This window comes from Acinonyx jubatus, chromosome D4 (assembly GCF_027475565.1).
Source record: "Acinonyx jubatus isolate Ajub_Pintada_27869175 chromosome D4, VMU_Ajub_asm_v1.0, whole genome shotgun sequence".
NCBI lineage: Eukaryota > Metazoa > Chordata > Mammalia > Carnivora > Felidae > Acinonyx > Acinonyx jubatus.
In genome coordinates this window covers 48,450,528-48,469,342 of record NC_069391.1, presented here as the reverse complement: position 1 = coordinate 48,469,342, position 18,815 = coordinate 48,450,528, and the positions used below count along the sequence as shown (strand labels likewise).

Here is an 18,815-nt window from a genome sequence, read left to right as displayed (position 1 = left end):
CCTCATATTTTTTTTTATGATTTGTTTGAATGACCATCCAAATAAGAATTTGTTATGCCTTTTACATCTTTTTACATCTACATACTGTCCCCCTTACATCTACCTATCTCTGGCGCTCTCTTTATCGCTCTCTTTTTTTTTTTTTCTTGGACTTTGCTGCATGCATGCCCGTGGTGTGCTTTCACTTATTTCTCTGTATTTCCAAAATGAAAGTTTGCTTTAGAAATTTGATAAGATTTATGTTCAGTTTTTGTTGTTATTGGAAGGGGTGTTAGGGGAGAGAAGACTTCTCATAGACGATAATATGTTCTTTAGTCAAGAGGGAAATAATATCTGACTGTTTTCTTTTTTGGAAATGTTAGCTGTTGATGCTGAGTGGTTAGATCCATTAATTCATTTGGAGTTTCAACATGGTTGAAATTCTATCATTTTTTCTTCACTAGTTACCTAAAATATTGCAGTAAAGAGAATCTTCCCCATATCCATTATTTGGTTACCCAGCAGTACAGCTCGTATAGGAAAGGCAGGATATAGAGTGGGTTCTTTCTCAAATACATTTGCCAAACTTCAAAATACTCAGCTTTTAATAACATCCTTCAGTGGTTGATCAATTAGGTTTTATTTTATAAAGAATTATAATATGCTCATGGGTTTAGACTTAACTGAAGTATTTCGGTTTAATTCCCTCTTTTTTTTAACATCAGTTTTTGAGACCTTATTATCTTTTCCCTGTTTTTGAGTCTGTTTTAGACCCATTCTTTGGAAGCACTGAGGGAGGGGGAAGGTGGGGGGAGAGAAATGTAAGTTTCAGAAGTCCCACTGCCACTTAATGATTTTCATATACAACAAATGAATTAAGAGGGAAGGGAGTGAAAGAAAATAGCATCTTCCAAAGGGGACTTCCTGTGGCCGCTCTGATCTTAAGTCGCAGGAACCATCTAATATTCCGAAGGTTCTCATAGGAGTTCATGTGCAGTGTGGTGAATTTAGCTGCATGGTGGGCAGTCTTCAATATAGTAGGTACATCTCTGTTTACCGTGCTGAGTACTTATCTTTTACTGTATTCTTTTTCTTTTTTTAAGTTAAAAAAATTTTTATGGTTATTTATTTTTGAGAGAGAGAGAGCATGAGCAGAGGAGGGGCAGAGAAAGAGGGAGACACAGAATCTGAAGCAGGCTCCAGGCTCTGAGCTGTCAGCACAGAGCCTGATGTGGGGCTCGAACCCACGGACCACAAGATCATGACCTGAGTTGAAGTCAGACACTTAAGCAACTGAGCTGCCCAAGCCACCCAGGCGCCCCTTACTTTAACTTATTCTATCAGGAATCTTAAGTTGGTTTTAATGTTGCAGTTACATGGATTAAGATGTATTAAAAAAGAAACAAACAAACAAACAACTCCAACAAAACCCACCAGCCTCCCTTCTGGGGAAGGGCAGAGTGTGAGAGAGAAAGGGAGGGGTTGCAGAGAGAGAGGGAGAGAGAATTCCAAGCAGGCTCCGTGCTGTCTGTGCAGAATCCCACGTGGGGCTCCATTTCATGGACCGTGAGATCATGACCTGAGCCCAAATCAAGAGTTGGACACTTACCTGACTGAGCCACCCAGGCGCCCCTTAATGACAGATTTTCGTAAGGAAGTTATCTGATACAATAATTTCAACGTGCATGTGTAAAAATCATGTAGTTAGAGAACTAGAAATTACTTTTAGAGGTCACTTCTGCAGTCAAGCAAGATGGGTAGCCACCTTCCATCCAACTATGGAGGGTGCCCGGAAGGGGTATGTCAAAGGTGACTCCTTGATTTCTGGCTCGCCTAACAGGTAGATAGGGAACATCAAAAGACAAGGTGTGTGGAAGGAGCAAGAATTAGGTTTTAAACATGTTGAATTTGAGGCACATTCCAGTACCGGAGCGGGAATATCAGGTGACACGTTATGCCCTGAATGTTCGGCAGAATAGGTAACCAGATCTTTTCTGCCCTTATTAAAGCCTTCACTTTGATTCGTTAAGGAACTCTTCTGCGTACCTGTGTACCTCAAACACAGGCAGCCTGCTTGTCTACCTACGGGCTAATTCCAGGTCCTGCAAACGTCTCTTGGAAGTCTGCTTTTTCATATTAACATGTTTTCATGTCTGTGCCAAACTGGCGAAAGAGAAGTCCTAAATAAAGGACCCCGTGGTTATTTCATTGTTTATTTAAATTTCCGCTCATACTATCCACCTAGATCAGATTTCATCTCCTGTTTGTGTTCAGTGGCCCAGCTTCATCTTGAGATTCTAAATCTCCCCATCCCCTTTTTCACGAATAAAAAAATAAAGGTAGTGCGTACTTTGAAAACTCAAACAATGGCACTTGCAGGCGGTGAAAGTAGTAAGCAGTAAACGTTTCCTTTTTGTCATCTTCTCTTTTCTTCTTTTAAAGAAATTTTTTAAATGTTTACTTATATTTGAGAGAGAGAGAGAGAGAGACCGAGTGTGAGTGGGGGAGGGGCAGAGAGAGGGAGGGAGACAGAGAATCTGAAGCAGGCTCCCAGCTCTGGGCTGTCAGCGCAGAGCCCGACGTGGGGCTTGAACCCACGAACTGTGAGATCATGACCTGAGCCGAAGTCAGATGCTTAACAGACTGAGCCACCCAGGTGCCCTTCTTTTCTTCTTTTTTAAAAATTCACTTTCTCGGGGCACCTGGGTGGCTCAGTGGGTTAAGCATCCGACTCTTGATTTCGGTTCAGGTTGTGATCTCATGGTTCGTGAGATCGAGCCCTGCGTCGGGCTCTGCACTGATGTTGCGGGATTTGCTAGCGATTCTCTCTCCCTCTCTCTCTGCCCCTCCCTCCCCCGAATGCGTGCGCGCTCTCTCTCTCTCTCAAAATAAACAGACAAACAAACATAAAAGAAAAATCACTTCCTTTTTGGGCTCTGGTAAAAACTGGGAAGTGACGGGGCTCAGAGTAGGTGTCTGGTGGGTGTCTCACAGGTTCTACCAGATCTTAACTTGGTTCACTCTGGAATATAGAAGAAGCCAGGGTGATGCTGTGCAATCAAGTCCAGGCACATGCAATCAGGGACCAACTAATTGCTCTGAAATTGGAGCCCCATTTCTAGACCTGTATCAAAGATATTTTATAAGCACATACACTCCATAAGCGTTATAAAATGGGATACTCCTTTCATACGCGTATTGTTCTAAAACTTGCATTTCCCTACTTAATAGGTATTGGACATCTTTCCATAGGTCTGTTTGCAGCTTTGTTAACGGCTAAAGAGTATTCTAGATTGTGAACATATCGTATTTGAAATATTTCTCTATTGACAAACGTGTTTTTCTTCTTCCATTTTTTAAAATTTATTTTTAACGTTTGTTGATTTTTTTTGAGAGAGACAGAGATAGAGAATGAGCAGGGAGGGGCAGAGAGAGAGAAGGGGAGACACAGAAACTGAAGCAAACTCCAGGCTCCTAGCTTCCTGTCCAAAGCCCGATGCGGGGCTTGAACCCACAAACTGTGGGATCATGACCTGAGCCGAAGTCCGACACTTAATTGACTGAGCCACCCAGGCGACCCTCTTCTTCCATTTAAAAAAAAATTTTTTTTTAACGTTTTATTTATTTTTGAGACAGGGAGAGACAGAGTATGAACAGGGGAGGGTCAGAGAGAGGGAGACACAGAATCTGAAGTAGGCTCCAGGCTCTGAGCTGTCAGCACAGAGCCTGACGTGGGGCTCGAACTCACGGACCGCGAGATCATGACCTGAGCCGAAGTCGGCCGCTCAACCGACTGAGCCACCCAGGCGCCCCTCTTCCATTTTTTAAGATAACAAATGCAGTATAAAATCTTCTTTTGAGTATATATAAGGGTAATTCTATATGAGGGGTTCTTAGAAGTGGAATTCATGGGAAAGCGGGTATGTACTTAAAAATTTTTTTTTATGGATTTAAAAATTCACGGATGCTGCCGATTTGTTCTCCATAAAGACTGAACCAGCAGGGGCATCTGGCTGGCTCAGTCGGAAGAGCATGTGAGTCTTGAGTCTTGACCTCAGCGTAGTGAGAGCGAGCCCATATTGGGTGTAGAGATTACTAAAAAGAATAGCCTTAAAAAACATTGAACCAACGAATGCTCAACCTGAAAGTGCTTTTTCTCCCATTCACTCATCAATCCTGGATATTTTGAACCTTACTTTTCTGTGACTTGCATATCTCTATTCTTCACTCATCTTTCTGTTATATGGTTAGGCTGCTTTCATTGCTTTTCTTGTTTTTTGGATGTTAACGCTTTGTGTGTCTTATAGGTTTGTAAATATTTCATCTCATATTGTCTCTTAATGTTTTTTTTCTCACCTGAAAACCCTCCCCACTCACTTTGCTAAAACTACCTGGAATTTTAGTTATAGATTGTCTTTTTCTGTTTGTTCTTTGTCACATTTGAAAAATGTTGAAGACTTGGCTATACATTCTTTTGGTATTCATCCTGACCAGTTCTTTGTCATATATCTCTTTCTGTTTCTTCAGTTTTTTTAATCCTTTATCTTTTTCTTTTCTTTTTTTAATTTAAAATAAGAACCTTACTGAGATATTATTCATGTATTAGAATATTGTCCTTTGAAAGTGCATATAACTCAGTCGTTTTGGGCATATTTACAAAATTGCACAATCATCATTCGTTATCTTAAAAAAATTTTTTTTCATGTTCATGTATTTTGAGAGACAGAGAGCAAGAAGAGAGCACGAGTTGGGGAGGGGCAGAGAGAGAGAGAATCCATGCTGTCAGCATGAATGCAGGGCTCAATCCCACCAACTGTGAGATCATGACCTGAGCCAAATTCAAGGGTTGGACGCTTAACTGACTGAGCCACCCAGGTACCCCTGGGTTATCTTTTAACTAGAGAACTTCGTTAAGAAAAATGTCAGAATATTATGTCTGAAAGTATTTCTTTTGTCTTAATGAATTACTCTTATTTTTTTGGGGGGGGGGTGTTTAGACTTATTAAGTTATATAAACCCTTTCCTTAGAATTCCATATATATTTCTTCAATCCCTGTTGCAGATGAGAATGCTGATGTGAAATTAGACATGATGTCAGTCTAGTGGTCTTTATTTTATATGTTTTATTTTATAAAATCTGAGTTTATAGGATTTTCCTTTTGTCTTTGGATTTGAGAAATGTCAGCAATTAATTTTTTCAGGAATCTTGTCTAGCACTTGGTGGCCTTTTTAATTTGGAGATATAAATTCAATGAAAAAATTTTCTATCCTGTTTTTGATTTTTGCTTCTCTAGTGGTTATTGTTTTCTACTATTTCACCATTTTGATTTTCAGCACTAATGAAGCGATTATTGTAACCTCTTTCTGCAATCATAGAATTCAATAGAAATTTCGTTTAAAAAAATTGAAGTTTAGTGTGAGAGAGCGAGAGCAAGCGAGCGAGCATGAGTAAGGTAGGGGCAGAGAGAGAGGGGGAGAGAATTCCAGGCAGGCTCTGGAGCCCCATATGGGGCTCAAACTCACTAACTATGAGATCCTGACCTGAGCCGAAATGAAGAGTCAGACGCTTAACCTACTGAGCCACCCAGGCACCCTGTAATTTAGTTGTATTTTTCAGTTTTTTAAGAAATTTATTTAAGTAATCTTTATACCCAGTGTGGGGCTCAAACTCACAACTCTGAGATCAAGATTTGCACACTCTTCTGACTGAGACAGCCAGGCGCCCCAAAAACACAGTTTTTTAAGAGCAGATCTCAGAGACAGAGTAACAATGGCTGAAGACAAGACCTCAGATACAGAAAACAATGGCTGTCTTTATGAGGACAGATGGAAAATACTAGGATTTAGGGTAGGTTTGGGTTTGTAGTTAGTTTTAGGCATATTCTAGGCTTGAGCATTTATGAACTCTGACCCTTGGGTTTGTATAGCCTCCTCTGTAAAGGGGGAAAAACATTACAATCTTTATGGTACGGTTACAAGTACTAGATTACCACAATTTATTGAAAAAACAACCGGGTGCTTTACTGACATACTCTCATTTATTCTTTGTAACAACACAAGAGATGGGCTTATGATTCTAGATTGTATGGATGAGGATGTTGTGGTTTCTAGGTGTTACAAGTCTTGCCCAACATTCCCTAGCTAATTAGAATTAAAGCCAGAATTTAAATAAAAATTAATCTGAAACCATCTCTCTCAGGCCACTTGAAATATTTGAATAATTTAAATAATTACTCAATTGAATTTACTGTTTGAATGCATCTGTTATTTGACGCCATTATTTTTCAAAACTTACAATCTATTCATGCTACATGCTTGCTTAAAATATAGTACAGACTTAATTTTCCACACAGTAAAGTCTGGATCCACAAATAAGACCAAACAAGATTTAACTTAAAGGTTAGAAAACCGGAGTTCAGAGGCACCTGGGTGGCTCAGTTAGTTAAGCGTCTGACTTTGGCTCAGGTTATGATCTCATGGTTTGTGAGTTCTAGTCCCTCGTTGGGCTGTGTGCTGACAGCTTGGAGCCTGGAGTCTGCTTTGGATTCTGTGTCTCCCTCTCTCTCAGTCCCTCGCCCACTCACACTCTGTCTCTCTCTCTCAAGAAAATAAACTTTAAAAAAACCTGGAGTTCATTTATTAGCCTTAGTTTTCTGTGAATTAAATGCATATATATGATGTATGTGCTTTTCTCTGGGATTCTACTGCTTTTAGGGATGGGTGACCCAAATTGGTTAAAAATCATAGGTGTGTATGGAGTTTCCTCAAAAATTAAAAACAATTACCATATGACCCAGTAATTTCACCACTGGGTATTTACTGAAAGAAAATGAAGGCACTAATTAGCAAAGATATCTGCACCCTGTGTTTATTGCAGTATTATTTACAAAAGCCAAGATATGGAAACAACCCATGTGTCCATCCCATAGATGAATGGATAAAGAAGATATAATAAAACACACACCCTGAATATTTCTCATCTGTAAAAAAGATGGAAATCTTGTCATTTACAGCAACATGGATGGACCTAGAGGGTATATAATGCTAAGTGAAATAAGTTAGAGAAAGACAAATACCACATGATTTCACTCATATGTGGGATTTAAGAAACAAGTGAAGAAAGAAAAAAAGCTGAACAAAAAAAACATAGACTCTTAAATACAGAGAACATACTGATGGTTCCTAGAGGGAAGGTGGGTGGGGGGGATGGGTGAAATCCTTTAAGGGACTAAGAGTACATTTATCTTGATGAGCACTGAGAAGTATATAGGATTGTTGAATCATTATATTGTAGACCTGAAACTAATATAATACTGTATGTTAACTATATTATCAATAAAAAAAATCATAGGGCTGTTATCTGTCTTCTCTAGAACTCCAGTCACATCGAAAGCAAATTATTAAATAAGGAAATGTGAGCCACAATTGTGAGCCACATATGCAATTCAAAATTTTCTCATAGCTGCATTAAAAAGTAAAAGGAAACAGGTGATGTTAATTTTAATGACATAGTATGTGCCCCATATATCGAAAATATTATTTCAATGTACGGTCAATATAAAAAATTACACATGATATTTTATATTCTTTTTGTCTCCTAAATTTTTAAAACACAGTGTGTCTTTTATACACATAGCACGTCTCAGTTTGGATGAGCCACATTACAAGTGGTCAGGAGCCACATGTGGCTATCGGCTGATGTATTGGACAGTGTGGACAAACCTCTTGTCAGCTGGAAAACTTTAAATGTCATAAAAGAGTACACTAAATAACACCTCACATAATTGCCCCAAATGATACCAATGAATTAAGTCCAAGTCTTGCCCTAGCCTAAAGATAAAGTTAACAGTGACTTGTAACCTACCATATTCTGGATAGTAAATTACATAATACATGTTAAGCACTTAGGAATATACTTAGCTTACAGTGGATGCTCCATAAATATTAACAACCATGATTTAAAAAATACTGTTCCCCCCCCCATTTAACAAGCAATTATTTTTTTATTTCTAAGATTTCTTTTTTATTCCCCAAGAAAACCTTATTTTAAAAGGGCAGGCTAATTTGTAACAAAATGGATGAACCTGGAGGGTATTATGCTACGTATTAACCCAGAGAAAGACAAATACTGAACTAGGTAACACTTAGTATGTGGAATCTTAAAAGGAAAAAAAAAAAAGGGGGCGCCTGGGTGGCTCAGTCGGTTAGGTGTCTGACTCTTGATCTCAGCTCAGTCTTGATCGTGAATTCAAGCCCCTACCTGTTGGCCTCCGCACTGGGTGTGGAACCTACTTAAAAAAAAAAAAAAAAAAAAAAGCCAAACTTACAGAAAGAGTAGACTGGTGGTTGCCAGCATCTGGGTGGGAGAAATGGGGAGAGGTTAGTCAGAGGATACAAACTCCAGTAAGTTCTGATAATCTAATGTATAGCATGTTGACTACAGTTAACAATAACGTATTGTATACTTGAAATTGCTGAGAGTAGGTCTTTAGTATTTTCATCAGAAAAAAAGTATGTGAGTTGGTGGATGTGTTAATTATGAAATGATTGCATGATCAAGTTAATGTATGCACATATCACATTGTATACTTGAAATATACTATAATTGTATTTGTCAATTTTACCTCAATAAAGCTGGAAAAGATCACATTTCACAATTTAAAAAAAATTAATAACAAGAAAAAAATAAAAAGGGCAGGCTATTCTATTTTTCTCTTTCTCTGTCTCTGTCTCTCTCTCTTTTTTTTTTTTTTTGATATATTATCCTCCTACCTCTTAGAGAGTAAAGGAAAAATTTAAGATTTTATTCCCCACTCCCATTAATTTTATTTTATTGGGGGTTATTTGCCCCGAATGGTCCCCTGGCCCATTTTTTTGAGTGGCTAATCCATTTCATATGTCTGGTTATTATCCATGGTCTACTAATATTTATAAATGAAGGACTTAATTATTCAGCGTGGGTAACTGATGTGGTCACTGCCTGCAATTATGTGGGCTGATGTTTATTTTTTCCTGATTGGTACCCACACCCCCCCCCCCCCCCCCACCAAGGGTGTGTAGGGAGGTGATTGAGAGGCTGGTGGTTTGATTCTTTGGCTCCAGTTCTCTTTTAAATATGTTGCCTGAGAGCTGTCGACTTCTAGGCCTCTTGGCTGTGCTGTAGAAAGAGGTGGGTACGTGTGGGTGGTTTCTGTTTAGTGTGGGTGGCAAGTGTTCAATTATTTAAAAATGGTAGGGTTAAGAGCCTGATTAGAATATTCACTTTATATCTCTGGCATTTAACACGTTGTTATGTTTCTTTACAGGAATACACATGGCTTGCTAAAAGCCATTATGAAGTTATTACAAATTCAAGCTCTAAAGGAAGGACAAGGTGGGGAGAAGAATATTCGGAATTTATATACTATAAGGTATGCCTTTTTTTCTTTCTTCAAAATGTGTGCGACTTGTTAACTAAATTATGAACAGATATGCTAATCTGTTAAGAACTAGTTATTTAATTCGGCAGTGATTGTGGGTCTTGACCTCTCAGGAAGTTAGTATTTCAAAGATGCGTAAGATTGAGGCAGAGTTGAGAACATGCCGACGTCACCATTGTGGGTTTCAGGGTTGCTTCCTTGGAATTGCAATCTGTTACCCAAAATTCTTTCTGCTCTGGAAAATTGTAACCATCTTCCCAATACTGTGAAAACTGTAGAGTTGATTGAGTGAATGTACATAAAGCAGGAGGAGTTTGGGTTAGGTAGGAGGGTAAACTTCCTCACTCTAAAAAGGAATAGGCCATTTAAAGGTTAATACCCAGGGCAAGGTTGGTAGTTAGGGGCACTGATTTGCCTTTCCTTTGTCCTGTATATAATGTAACATGGTAGAACCGTGTTAAAAAGAACATAGCAACATAGAAGGTAGTAACAATTACAGTGAAATACATTGGATTTTATTGAGGAGTTTGGACAAGGGACGGCATCATACTTACTTGTGAAGGTGACCCTAACCGTTGCATTGAAGGTCCCAGAAAGCCATTTCTTAGGAGAGCGTCTCTTAGTGAATAGAGGGCCCCAGGAACTCTGTTCAGTTATGCATCTGGAATATGCCTGTTTCAGAAGAATGAGAACATGGGACCATAAACAAGGGCAGTGGTTCTGGGGGGGCAAATGGCTTACATGGTGATTCAACAGGGAAAATAAGTCAGGTGCTAATGAACCGTCATTGGCTTGAGCATATAGCACCTGTAGTTTTGAGCATTTGACCTCACAGCTATCAGAAGCTATGAGAGTCTCCAAAATACCAACTGAAACCTGTTACATATACTTCTGGTACTTTGCTTTTGATAATAAGCCAAAAGTGTCTCCTGTATTACAATGATCTTTTCTGAAATTTTAGTGCTACTTATGATCTTTTTGATTTTTGTGAGTACGTTATTGAGAGTTTCTTAAGCCAGTTTTCTAACAAGGTCAGATTTTCATTTTATGTATTTTCTTCTTGACATGTTTTTTGAATATCTTCAAACATACAGAAAATTTGGAAGAATGTAGTACAATGAATTAGTGAATTCATTGCTAACTTATGAGTTAATTCATAAATTAATTTATTTTTAAATTGGGGAAGCAAAAGGAAAATTGTTTTTTTGAAAATACTCTGGAAACTTGGGGTGTGTAAACTTTTTCAAATTGATAAATATGATTTTTTTCTTTTCTTTTTTTTTTTTTTAACATAGTGGTGCTCTGTGAGATAACAATGTTTTCATTTCTGGTTTCTCTTTCATCCATTACATAACCAGAATTGAACCTAAGACGAAGATGAGCAGATTTTAAATATTTCTAGATGAGTCATATAAACATCTCTGTGTGTGTGTGTGTTTAAAGAAGTTCAAATTCTTGGACCACTCTTCTAGGATGGAAAATAATTCCATTTCATTGTTGTTCATTGGGAGCTATTTATTTTAAAATAGGAAAGTCATTCAAGTTTTAAATTTTTATGTAATAGTTTTATTGAGATATAATTCACATACCAAAGGATTGACCCATTTAAAGTATACAATTCAACAGTTTTTAGTGTATTCATAGAATTATGCAACCTTGCCATAATTACTTTTAAGATGTTTTCATATCCTCCCACATTCCTCACCCATTAGGAGTCACTCAATATTTCCCTCCTCCCAGGGGGATATATCTTTTTTAATGTTTGTTTATTTTGAGAGAGCAAGCAAGAGAGTGGGCAGGAGGGGCAGAGAGCGGGAGAGAGAGAGAGAATCCCAAGCAGGCTCTGGCTATCAGCCCAAAGCCCAATTTGGGGCTTCATCCCGTGAAATTCATCCCGAGTTGAGTATTCATCTCGGATACTCAACTGACCGAGGCACCCAGACACCCTCCCAGTGTCGTATTTTTAATTCGGTGGTTTTCAGCACTGACTGCTTATTAGAACGACCTGGGTGTGCTTAAAAACAAACAAACCTAGGACTAATCAAATGCCCTGGATCAGCTGAATCAGAATCTCTGCTGTAAGGCCTAGGCATTTGGATTTTTTTAAAAAGATCCCACATGATTCTGATTCACAGTGAGTATAAGACGGTATGTCAGCTTGCTCTGATGTGCATTTTCTTTTATGTTTGTAAAAACTTAAAATTTTATTGAAATCCCAGTTAGTTAACATAGAGTGTAATACTGATTTTAGGAGTAGAATTTAGTGATTCATCACTTACAGGTAACACCCAGTGCTCATGCCCTCCTCTAATGTGCATGCTAAGTGCCTGGGACCTTGTTGATTAAAGGGTTCTTTTTCTTTTTTTTGTAATTTTTAAAAATATGTATTTATTTTTGAGAGAGAGAGAGAGAGAGAGAGAGAGAGAGAGAGAGAGAGAGAACCTGAAGCAGGCTCCAGGCTCTGAGCTGTCAGCACAGAGCCCAACATGGGGCTTGAATTCATGAACTGAGAGATCATGACCTGAGCCGAAGTCAGACGCCCAATTGCCTGAGCCACTCAGGTGCTGCAGGATTCTTTTTCTTTAGGTCTGGGATGGGCTCGGGATTGTCGTGTAACAAGCTCCCAGGTGATGCCGATGCTGCCTTCCACTGCTATACTATATAAACAGCGCTTGATCAGAAGCGGTGTTAGTGGTACCTGGGAGCTTGTTAGGAGGCTGAGATCTCTTACTCTGTTTCAGCCTACCTGGATCAGCACCCTCGTTCCAGGTAGATTTTCCAGGTCATCCGTAGGCACCTTAAAGTTTAAGAAGCTCTGGTTCAGAGGATGGTAAAAGCAAATTTTCTATCATCCAAAGAGTTATTCTCCTTTTCGTACTGATTGTCCTTGCTGTGTGTGATTGCCAGACCTTCAGTCATCTGTAATGTTTCACCTGTTGCCCCGCTTTATAATTTATCATCCCCTCTAGTTGGTTCTTCTAACTTACGGTCTTGTTTTCAAGTCAGTCGGTGGAAGGTGAGGATGGGGAGCCTCGTGTGAAGAGCTCAGATCATACTGGATACATAAGTTGTGTCTTTAGAGGGGCGGCACATTAAGAGGTCCAGAATCAATCACCTGAGTTGGCATAATCCAGTAATGTTTATGGAGAGCCCTTGTGTGAATGGCTGTTTGGCACTATAAATCAGTAGAGTGTAATCGAGTGTATAAGAGCCTTAAGTTCCTCCAGGGGGGATTGAGGATAGCAGGAACAGAGGAGAGGTGAGTCTGAAGAGCAGATTCCCCTCAAGAGAGCTATGATTTTACCTGAGTCAAGCATAAAATTGTCATGCTGTTTTAGAGCCTTCTTTGCCACACGGTGGTGAGCAATATCATTCCGCTTTGGAGAGGCGGCTGATGAGCTGTGTACGAAAGCATAGAAGGGCTACCCGGAGCCCAGAGCTCCACTGAGAGAGGCGTTCCCTGGTTACGCTGGAAGATTAATTTAAAATGGAAGTTGTAGGACAAATAATTGTAAGCTTTCTGGGAATGAAACTGATCTGCGTTGTGATGGTATTAAGGACTCTGCTAGCCTACAGCTTTGGAGTTTACGCGTTTCTCACTTCTCCTTGTCCTAATAGCAGATTAATTTGAATTCTAGCAAAAACAGAGTCTGCGGTTATTTTAAATGGGTCGGTGCTGAATTGCACAAGTTGTGCCAGTATGGAAGTGAAGAGAGCGGGGCGGGAGCCCCCGCAGCATGAGCCAGCGGCTTCCCCTGGTTCCTATGAGTTTCTCGAAGGCGCTCTAGAGAGGGTATTCTCTTTTGTTGAACCTGGAGCTCAGCGGTTCTCAAACTTTCTGTGCCTAAGAAGCGCCCGGGGAGCTTGTTAACAGGACCGCTTCTCAAGCCCTTGCTGGAGATGAGTATTCAGTAGGTTCTGCAGGAGACTTGGGAATCGGCGTGTTTACCCAGCTGCTCAGTGATCTGGATATAGGTCACCTGTGGGTCAAATTTGAGAACTATTGCTTGAGCCCCTGGGAGCTTAAAGGTACCACATATGAGCTGCAAGGAGCCCCTTGGGGGCAAACCAGAGGGGATATTGAGTGGCTTAGTCCTGTCTCCTTGCCTCTGTTCCCTGCTTGGGAGGCAAAAAGTCCGTTTCCTCCTAAGCACCAAGGCACCAAGTTCATCTTGCCATGTCCACCAAGGACAATAGAGAGGTCGAGAGCAGAACCAGAGAGCATTTCTAAAGGAAAAGCAGGCCAGTGAAAGCAAGTGAAGTACACATGCGAGAGGGGATGTAAGAGATTTAAACTCCACCACTCTATTCAAAGAAATAATTCTGTGGCCCTAGCAAGTTAGTGTTCCTCATGGTCAGATGATGCTTGTTTGGAGCAGGAGGGGAAGAGAGCCCTCCGCACCCTCTTGTAAAGCAATACTTATTTGCAGTGTTTGTAGTGTATGAGGAGCTCATCCTCAGAGGGTTTTTTTTGTTTGTTTGTTTTTTTACCGTTTATTTATTTTTGAGAGGCAGAGAGAGACCGAGCACGAGCAGGGGAGGGGCAGAGTGAGAGACACACGCACAGAATCCGAAGCAGGCTCCAGGCCCTGAGCTGTCAGCACAGAGCCCAGTGTAGGACTGGAACTCACAAACTGTGAGATCATGACCCGAGCCGAAGCCGGACGCTTAACCGACTGAGCCACCCAGGCGCCTTCATCCTCAGCGTTTTTGATCTGTTTGTTTGGAACATGGCTGGAAACGTGCATTTTAAGATTTGGATAGACCGGCGGTGTACTGACCATGCTTTGAGATCCATTAGACTAGAGGGTATGTGGCTAGTAAAGTTCGTATCGCTGAGCCGGACCCTTCTTTAGTCTTGTGCCTTCAACAAGATTAAATGGGGATGTTTAAGTGTGGTTTCAGTAAATGATTTTTAGGATGGGGGTAGCTGGAAGCACAACACAGCACATTTATGTTTCGCAGAGGCTACGTGTGAAACTCCGGCTCCACGAGCCTCCGCTCTGGTTGCCCAGTAGAGCCTCTGAGGGGCTTCTAAATATACAGGTGCCTGGGCTTTTTTTGCTAGAATGACTGGAGCGTTGGCCTCAGGCACTGGTGTGATTTTAGAGCTTCCTAGATGGTTTCCAACGTGCTGGTAAGGGTGGAGAACTGGCCAGTTGTTGACACGAGGCAGTAGGGGTTCATTGCTGCTAGACCTTCAGATGTTTCAACGTTAAGAATATTTTCTCTGAAATTCCTGACCACCGAATGCCGGAAAACAATTCAAAATTTTAAAAATACAGGGTAGGCAGACAAAACACATCTGTTCACAGGATGGAGTCCAAGTGCAAACAGGTGTGCAGCCTCTGTTTTAGGCACTTACCAGTTTTCAGAAACTTGAGAAGCTCTTCTTTCCTTGTGAACAAGTTTTTTTATTTTTTTAACAGTTAACTTTTTTTTTTAACGTTTATTTATTTTTGAGAAAGAGAGAGAGAGACAGAGCGCAAGCAGGGGAGGAGCAGAGAGAGGGAGACACAGAATCCAAAGCAGGCTCCAGGCTCTGAGCTGTCAGCACAGAGCCCGAGGCGGGGCTCGAACTCCTGGACTGTGAGATCATGACCTGCGCCAAAGTTGGACGCCTACTTTAACCTACCGAGCCACCCAGGCGCCCCAGTTTTTTTATTTTTTATTTTTTTAAGTGTATTTATTTATTTTGAGAAAGAGGGAGAGACTAGGGGAGGGGCAGAAAGACAGAGAGAGAGAGAGAGAGAGAATCCCAGGCAGGTGCTGCTGAAAGCAAAGAACCCATTTGGGGTTCCAACTCACAAATTGTGAGATCGTGACCTGAGCTGAAATCAAGAGTCGGATGCTTAACTGACTGAGCCACGCAGGTGCCCCTGTGAACAATTTTTTAATTACCTTTTTTTTTTTTTAAACTGCTATGTGTCCTTTAGTTGAGGCTTATTTTTCTTTTCCCCCTTTTGTTCAGTCTGGATTTCCTTTTGGTTAGTTTGAACTCCACATTTCTGTAACATACCTCGATGTAAGTTATTTAAATGTTCTCCAATAACGACCATAGAGGAAGTGTGGCAGAGAACTGAGATGTAGTGGGCATGTCAGTCGGAAGGAAGAAGAACTAAACTAAATCTTTATGGTTCCTAAATTATTGAGGCTCATTTTCTCCGTGGCTTTGTAATAAGCCATGTTTTTCCCTCTTGCAATTTTACCATGTGCTTCTGCATGTAGTTTTTCCTCTGCATATTCATATTATGGCAATCTTTTCAAGATCTCTCTTCCTTTAGCCGAAGTGAGGAAATAGCTGTGAATTCATGAGCAGTGACTGCTTGTTCCAGAATTCCGGCACCATTCTGATGTGCCAGACAGTGGCCGACATGCACAAATAGCAAATGTTAAGAATCTTATTTGTGGAAAGGTTCAGTCTGATCAACATCAAGCTGTACTTTCTGAAATCAGGGAATATTAAATGGTTTGGCAGATTGTGTGCTCTGAAATGGGTGATTAGGCCAATAGTCATGGATGGTTGTACCCTGAGTGGATTAGTTATGCACTCTAGATGTGTATTTGTTCATCTGTTTGGACGGTGTTCTGTCGTTTATTTAGATGGAGAGTTAATTTTAAGAAAGTGAAGACGTGTGTCCTAAGGGCTGAAGTACTTCTGAATTCATATTGATCTTTTTCACTTATCTCTTAAGGCAAACACATTTGTCCCTTAAGGCAGTCAAATAGAAAGCGCGAGAGAGTCCCAAGGGAAATTCCCACGCGGAATGCGCCAAGACCGGTTGGTGGTTGTGGACCTCAAAATGTAGCTCCAGTTTTAGTTTGGCTGACTAGCTCTTTCTTAGCATTGAACCCCTTCTGCGTTTGCTATCCGTTTTGAAGAACGCAGTGGAGTCCGCCGTGGGAAGGACACAGGAAGGATGTTCCAGATCTGGGTGGAAGCACGTGCCTGCATGCTGCTGTGGAAAAGGGCTGGTGCCCTGGAGCTGCTAACGGGGAGGTGCAGGGCTGGAGCTTCGTGTTGGAGAGACTGGGAGGCCGAGATAGAGGCCCGGGACAGGGGGCGTGGCCAAGAACACAGGACCGTGGCATAGACTTTGGGTTTTAGTTAAAGCGTAGTGGGGAGTTATCGGAGGTCTTTCTTTTTAAAGAAATTGAAATTGTTTCAATTATTTTTAAAAATTAAAAAATTTTTTAAATTATTTGAAATAATTTTAAAGTTCCAGAAGGGTTGCACGAATGGTACAAAGGACTCCCTTACACCATTTACCCTGTGAGTGTTTTTATACTTTGCCCCATTTGCTTTATCTTTCTATATGAGAAAGACCGAGAAAGAATGAGGTGGGGGGTGGGGTGGGGGTAGGCAGAGAGAGAGAGAGAGGACAGAGGATCTGAAGCAGGCTCTGTGCTGACAGCAGAGAGCCCAGTGTGGGGTTTGAACCTAATGAGCCGTGAGATCATGACCTGAGCCAAAGCTGGATGCTTAACCGATAAGCCCCTGTCGATACAATTTTTAAAAACATTTGTGAGTAGATTGTATGTATTCAATACTGTGTATTTTCTAAGAACAAGGATATTCTTTTATATAGCCAGAGAACCGTTATCAACTTGAGAAAATTGAACATCGAGAGAGTAATTTATAGTCCATATTCCAGTTTTGTCCTCTCTCTTAATAACGTTCTTTTCTACCTTTTTCCTTTTTTAGTGTGTAGGATTTAGTTGAGGATCACATGGTCCCCTTAGTTGTCCTATCTTTTTAGTCTTTTGAAGTCTGGAACCATTTCTCTTCCTCTCTTTGTCTTTTATGACCTTGACATTTTGGAATGGCATAAAAGTGATGCCGTGTCCTTACCAGGATATCATACCTGGAAGCACGGATGTCCATCTTCTCCATCACTGGATAATTTTTTTTTTTTTTAAGTACACTTTACCCCCAGCCTGGGCTCGAAGTCATGACCGTAAGATCAAGAGTCACATGCTCTACTAACTAAGCCAGCGAGGCACCCCTCAGTGGTGATTTTAATTTTGGTTACCCAGTCAAGGTGAGGTCTTGTTTCTGTTAATCATTTTCCTCTTGTAACTAATAAGCAATCTCTGGGGAGGACTCTTGGAATCAAGCAGCTATCCTGCTCCTCATTAAGCCCACAGCCTCCCAACTAATTTTCATCGTGATGATTTCAAAGTGGTGATTTCCCTAGCCTACCACTCCTTTCAGATTTGCTAGTGGCAACGGAGAGATGGAAATAGTAGGGATTCCTGGAAATGCACTTAATCTATAGATTCTGAAACCCTGTGTCTATAGATACCGATTTAGAAAGCTTGGATGTCAGCCAGTGTGGGTGCCTAGAATCGACATAGTTCACAAAATTTCCTGATGTGGAAATAGCTTTGCGAATCCCTGGCAAATAGCTAAAATAACCAAACAACATCCTGGTATTTCAAGGTCACATTAGAAAAAGATACACCTTTCTTTCCTTCCATGTCTTCATCTTTAAAATGGACATCGTCAGCCAGGTGTGTTGAGGTAATAAGTGAGATTCGGATTTGAACTTACTTTCTCTGTAATACTCAAGTTATTATGATTATATTGGCACTATATTTTACATGACACCTGTGGATTTTTCTAAAATCAGGGAGAGGTTAGGGGAGCCGGGGTGGCTCAGTTGGCTGAGCATCCAATTGTTTTTGGTTCAGATCATGATCCTAGAGTCATGGGATCGAGCCCCATGTCAGACTCTGTGTTGAGCACATAACCTGCTTAAGATGGTCTCTCTCTCCCCCTCCATCCCTCTCCTTGGCTAGCGCTCTCTCTCTCTCTCTCTCTCTCTGAAATGAAATGAAATGAAATAAAATAAAAAAAGAGGGGCGCTTGGGTGGCTCAACTGGTTAAGTGTCCAACTTTTGATTTTGGCTCAGCTCATGATCTCACAGTTTGTGAGATTGAACCCCTTGAACCCCGTGTTGGGCTCTGTGCTGACGGTGGGGAGTCTGCTTGGGATTCTCCCTCTCCCTCTCTTTGTCCTTCCCCATGTGCACACCTGCATGCGTACTTGGCTTACTCAAAATAAACGTTTGAAAAAGAAGTAGTTATTGTTATATGTAAGGATGAATCCCTAAATTCTACTCCTGAAACTAATATTGCACTGTGCGTTAACTAATTAGAATTAAAACTTGAGACACTAAAGGAAAAAATTAAAAAGAGTAGCTATTGTTTGCATTTTTTTGTAAATTTTCTTGTTACATTTACATTTTATTAATGAGGTCGCTTAGAATCCTGTAATACTTTAAAAACTTGACCATCTAAATCCTTAGGTTTTTTTTTTTTTTTTGGTCAAAGTGAGCATTTTGCTTTTGGGGAAGCTGATTATTTCAATAATTCAACATGTTATCTAAAGGGGTCCCCTGAGATGTAGACGT

At 40.6% G+C, this 18,815-nt stretch overlaps 1 protein-coding gene across 8 annotated transcripts in view; it reads left to right on the top strand.

Moving 5' to 3' along the window:
- FOCAD (focadhesin) overlaps window positions 1-18,815 on the top strand; it is a 311,383-nt gene that overhangs the window by 47,599 nt on the left and 244,969 nt on the right. For all 8 annotated transcript variants that reach the window (XM_053205043.1, XM_053205041.1, XM_053205038.1 and 5 more), the window contains one exon: window positions 9,285-9,389. In XM_053205043.1, coding sequence (XP_053061018.1) covers window positions 9,285-9,389 — 105 coding nt within the window. The remainder of the gene's footprint in view (window positions 1-9,284; window positions 9,390-18,815) is intronic.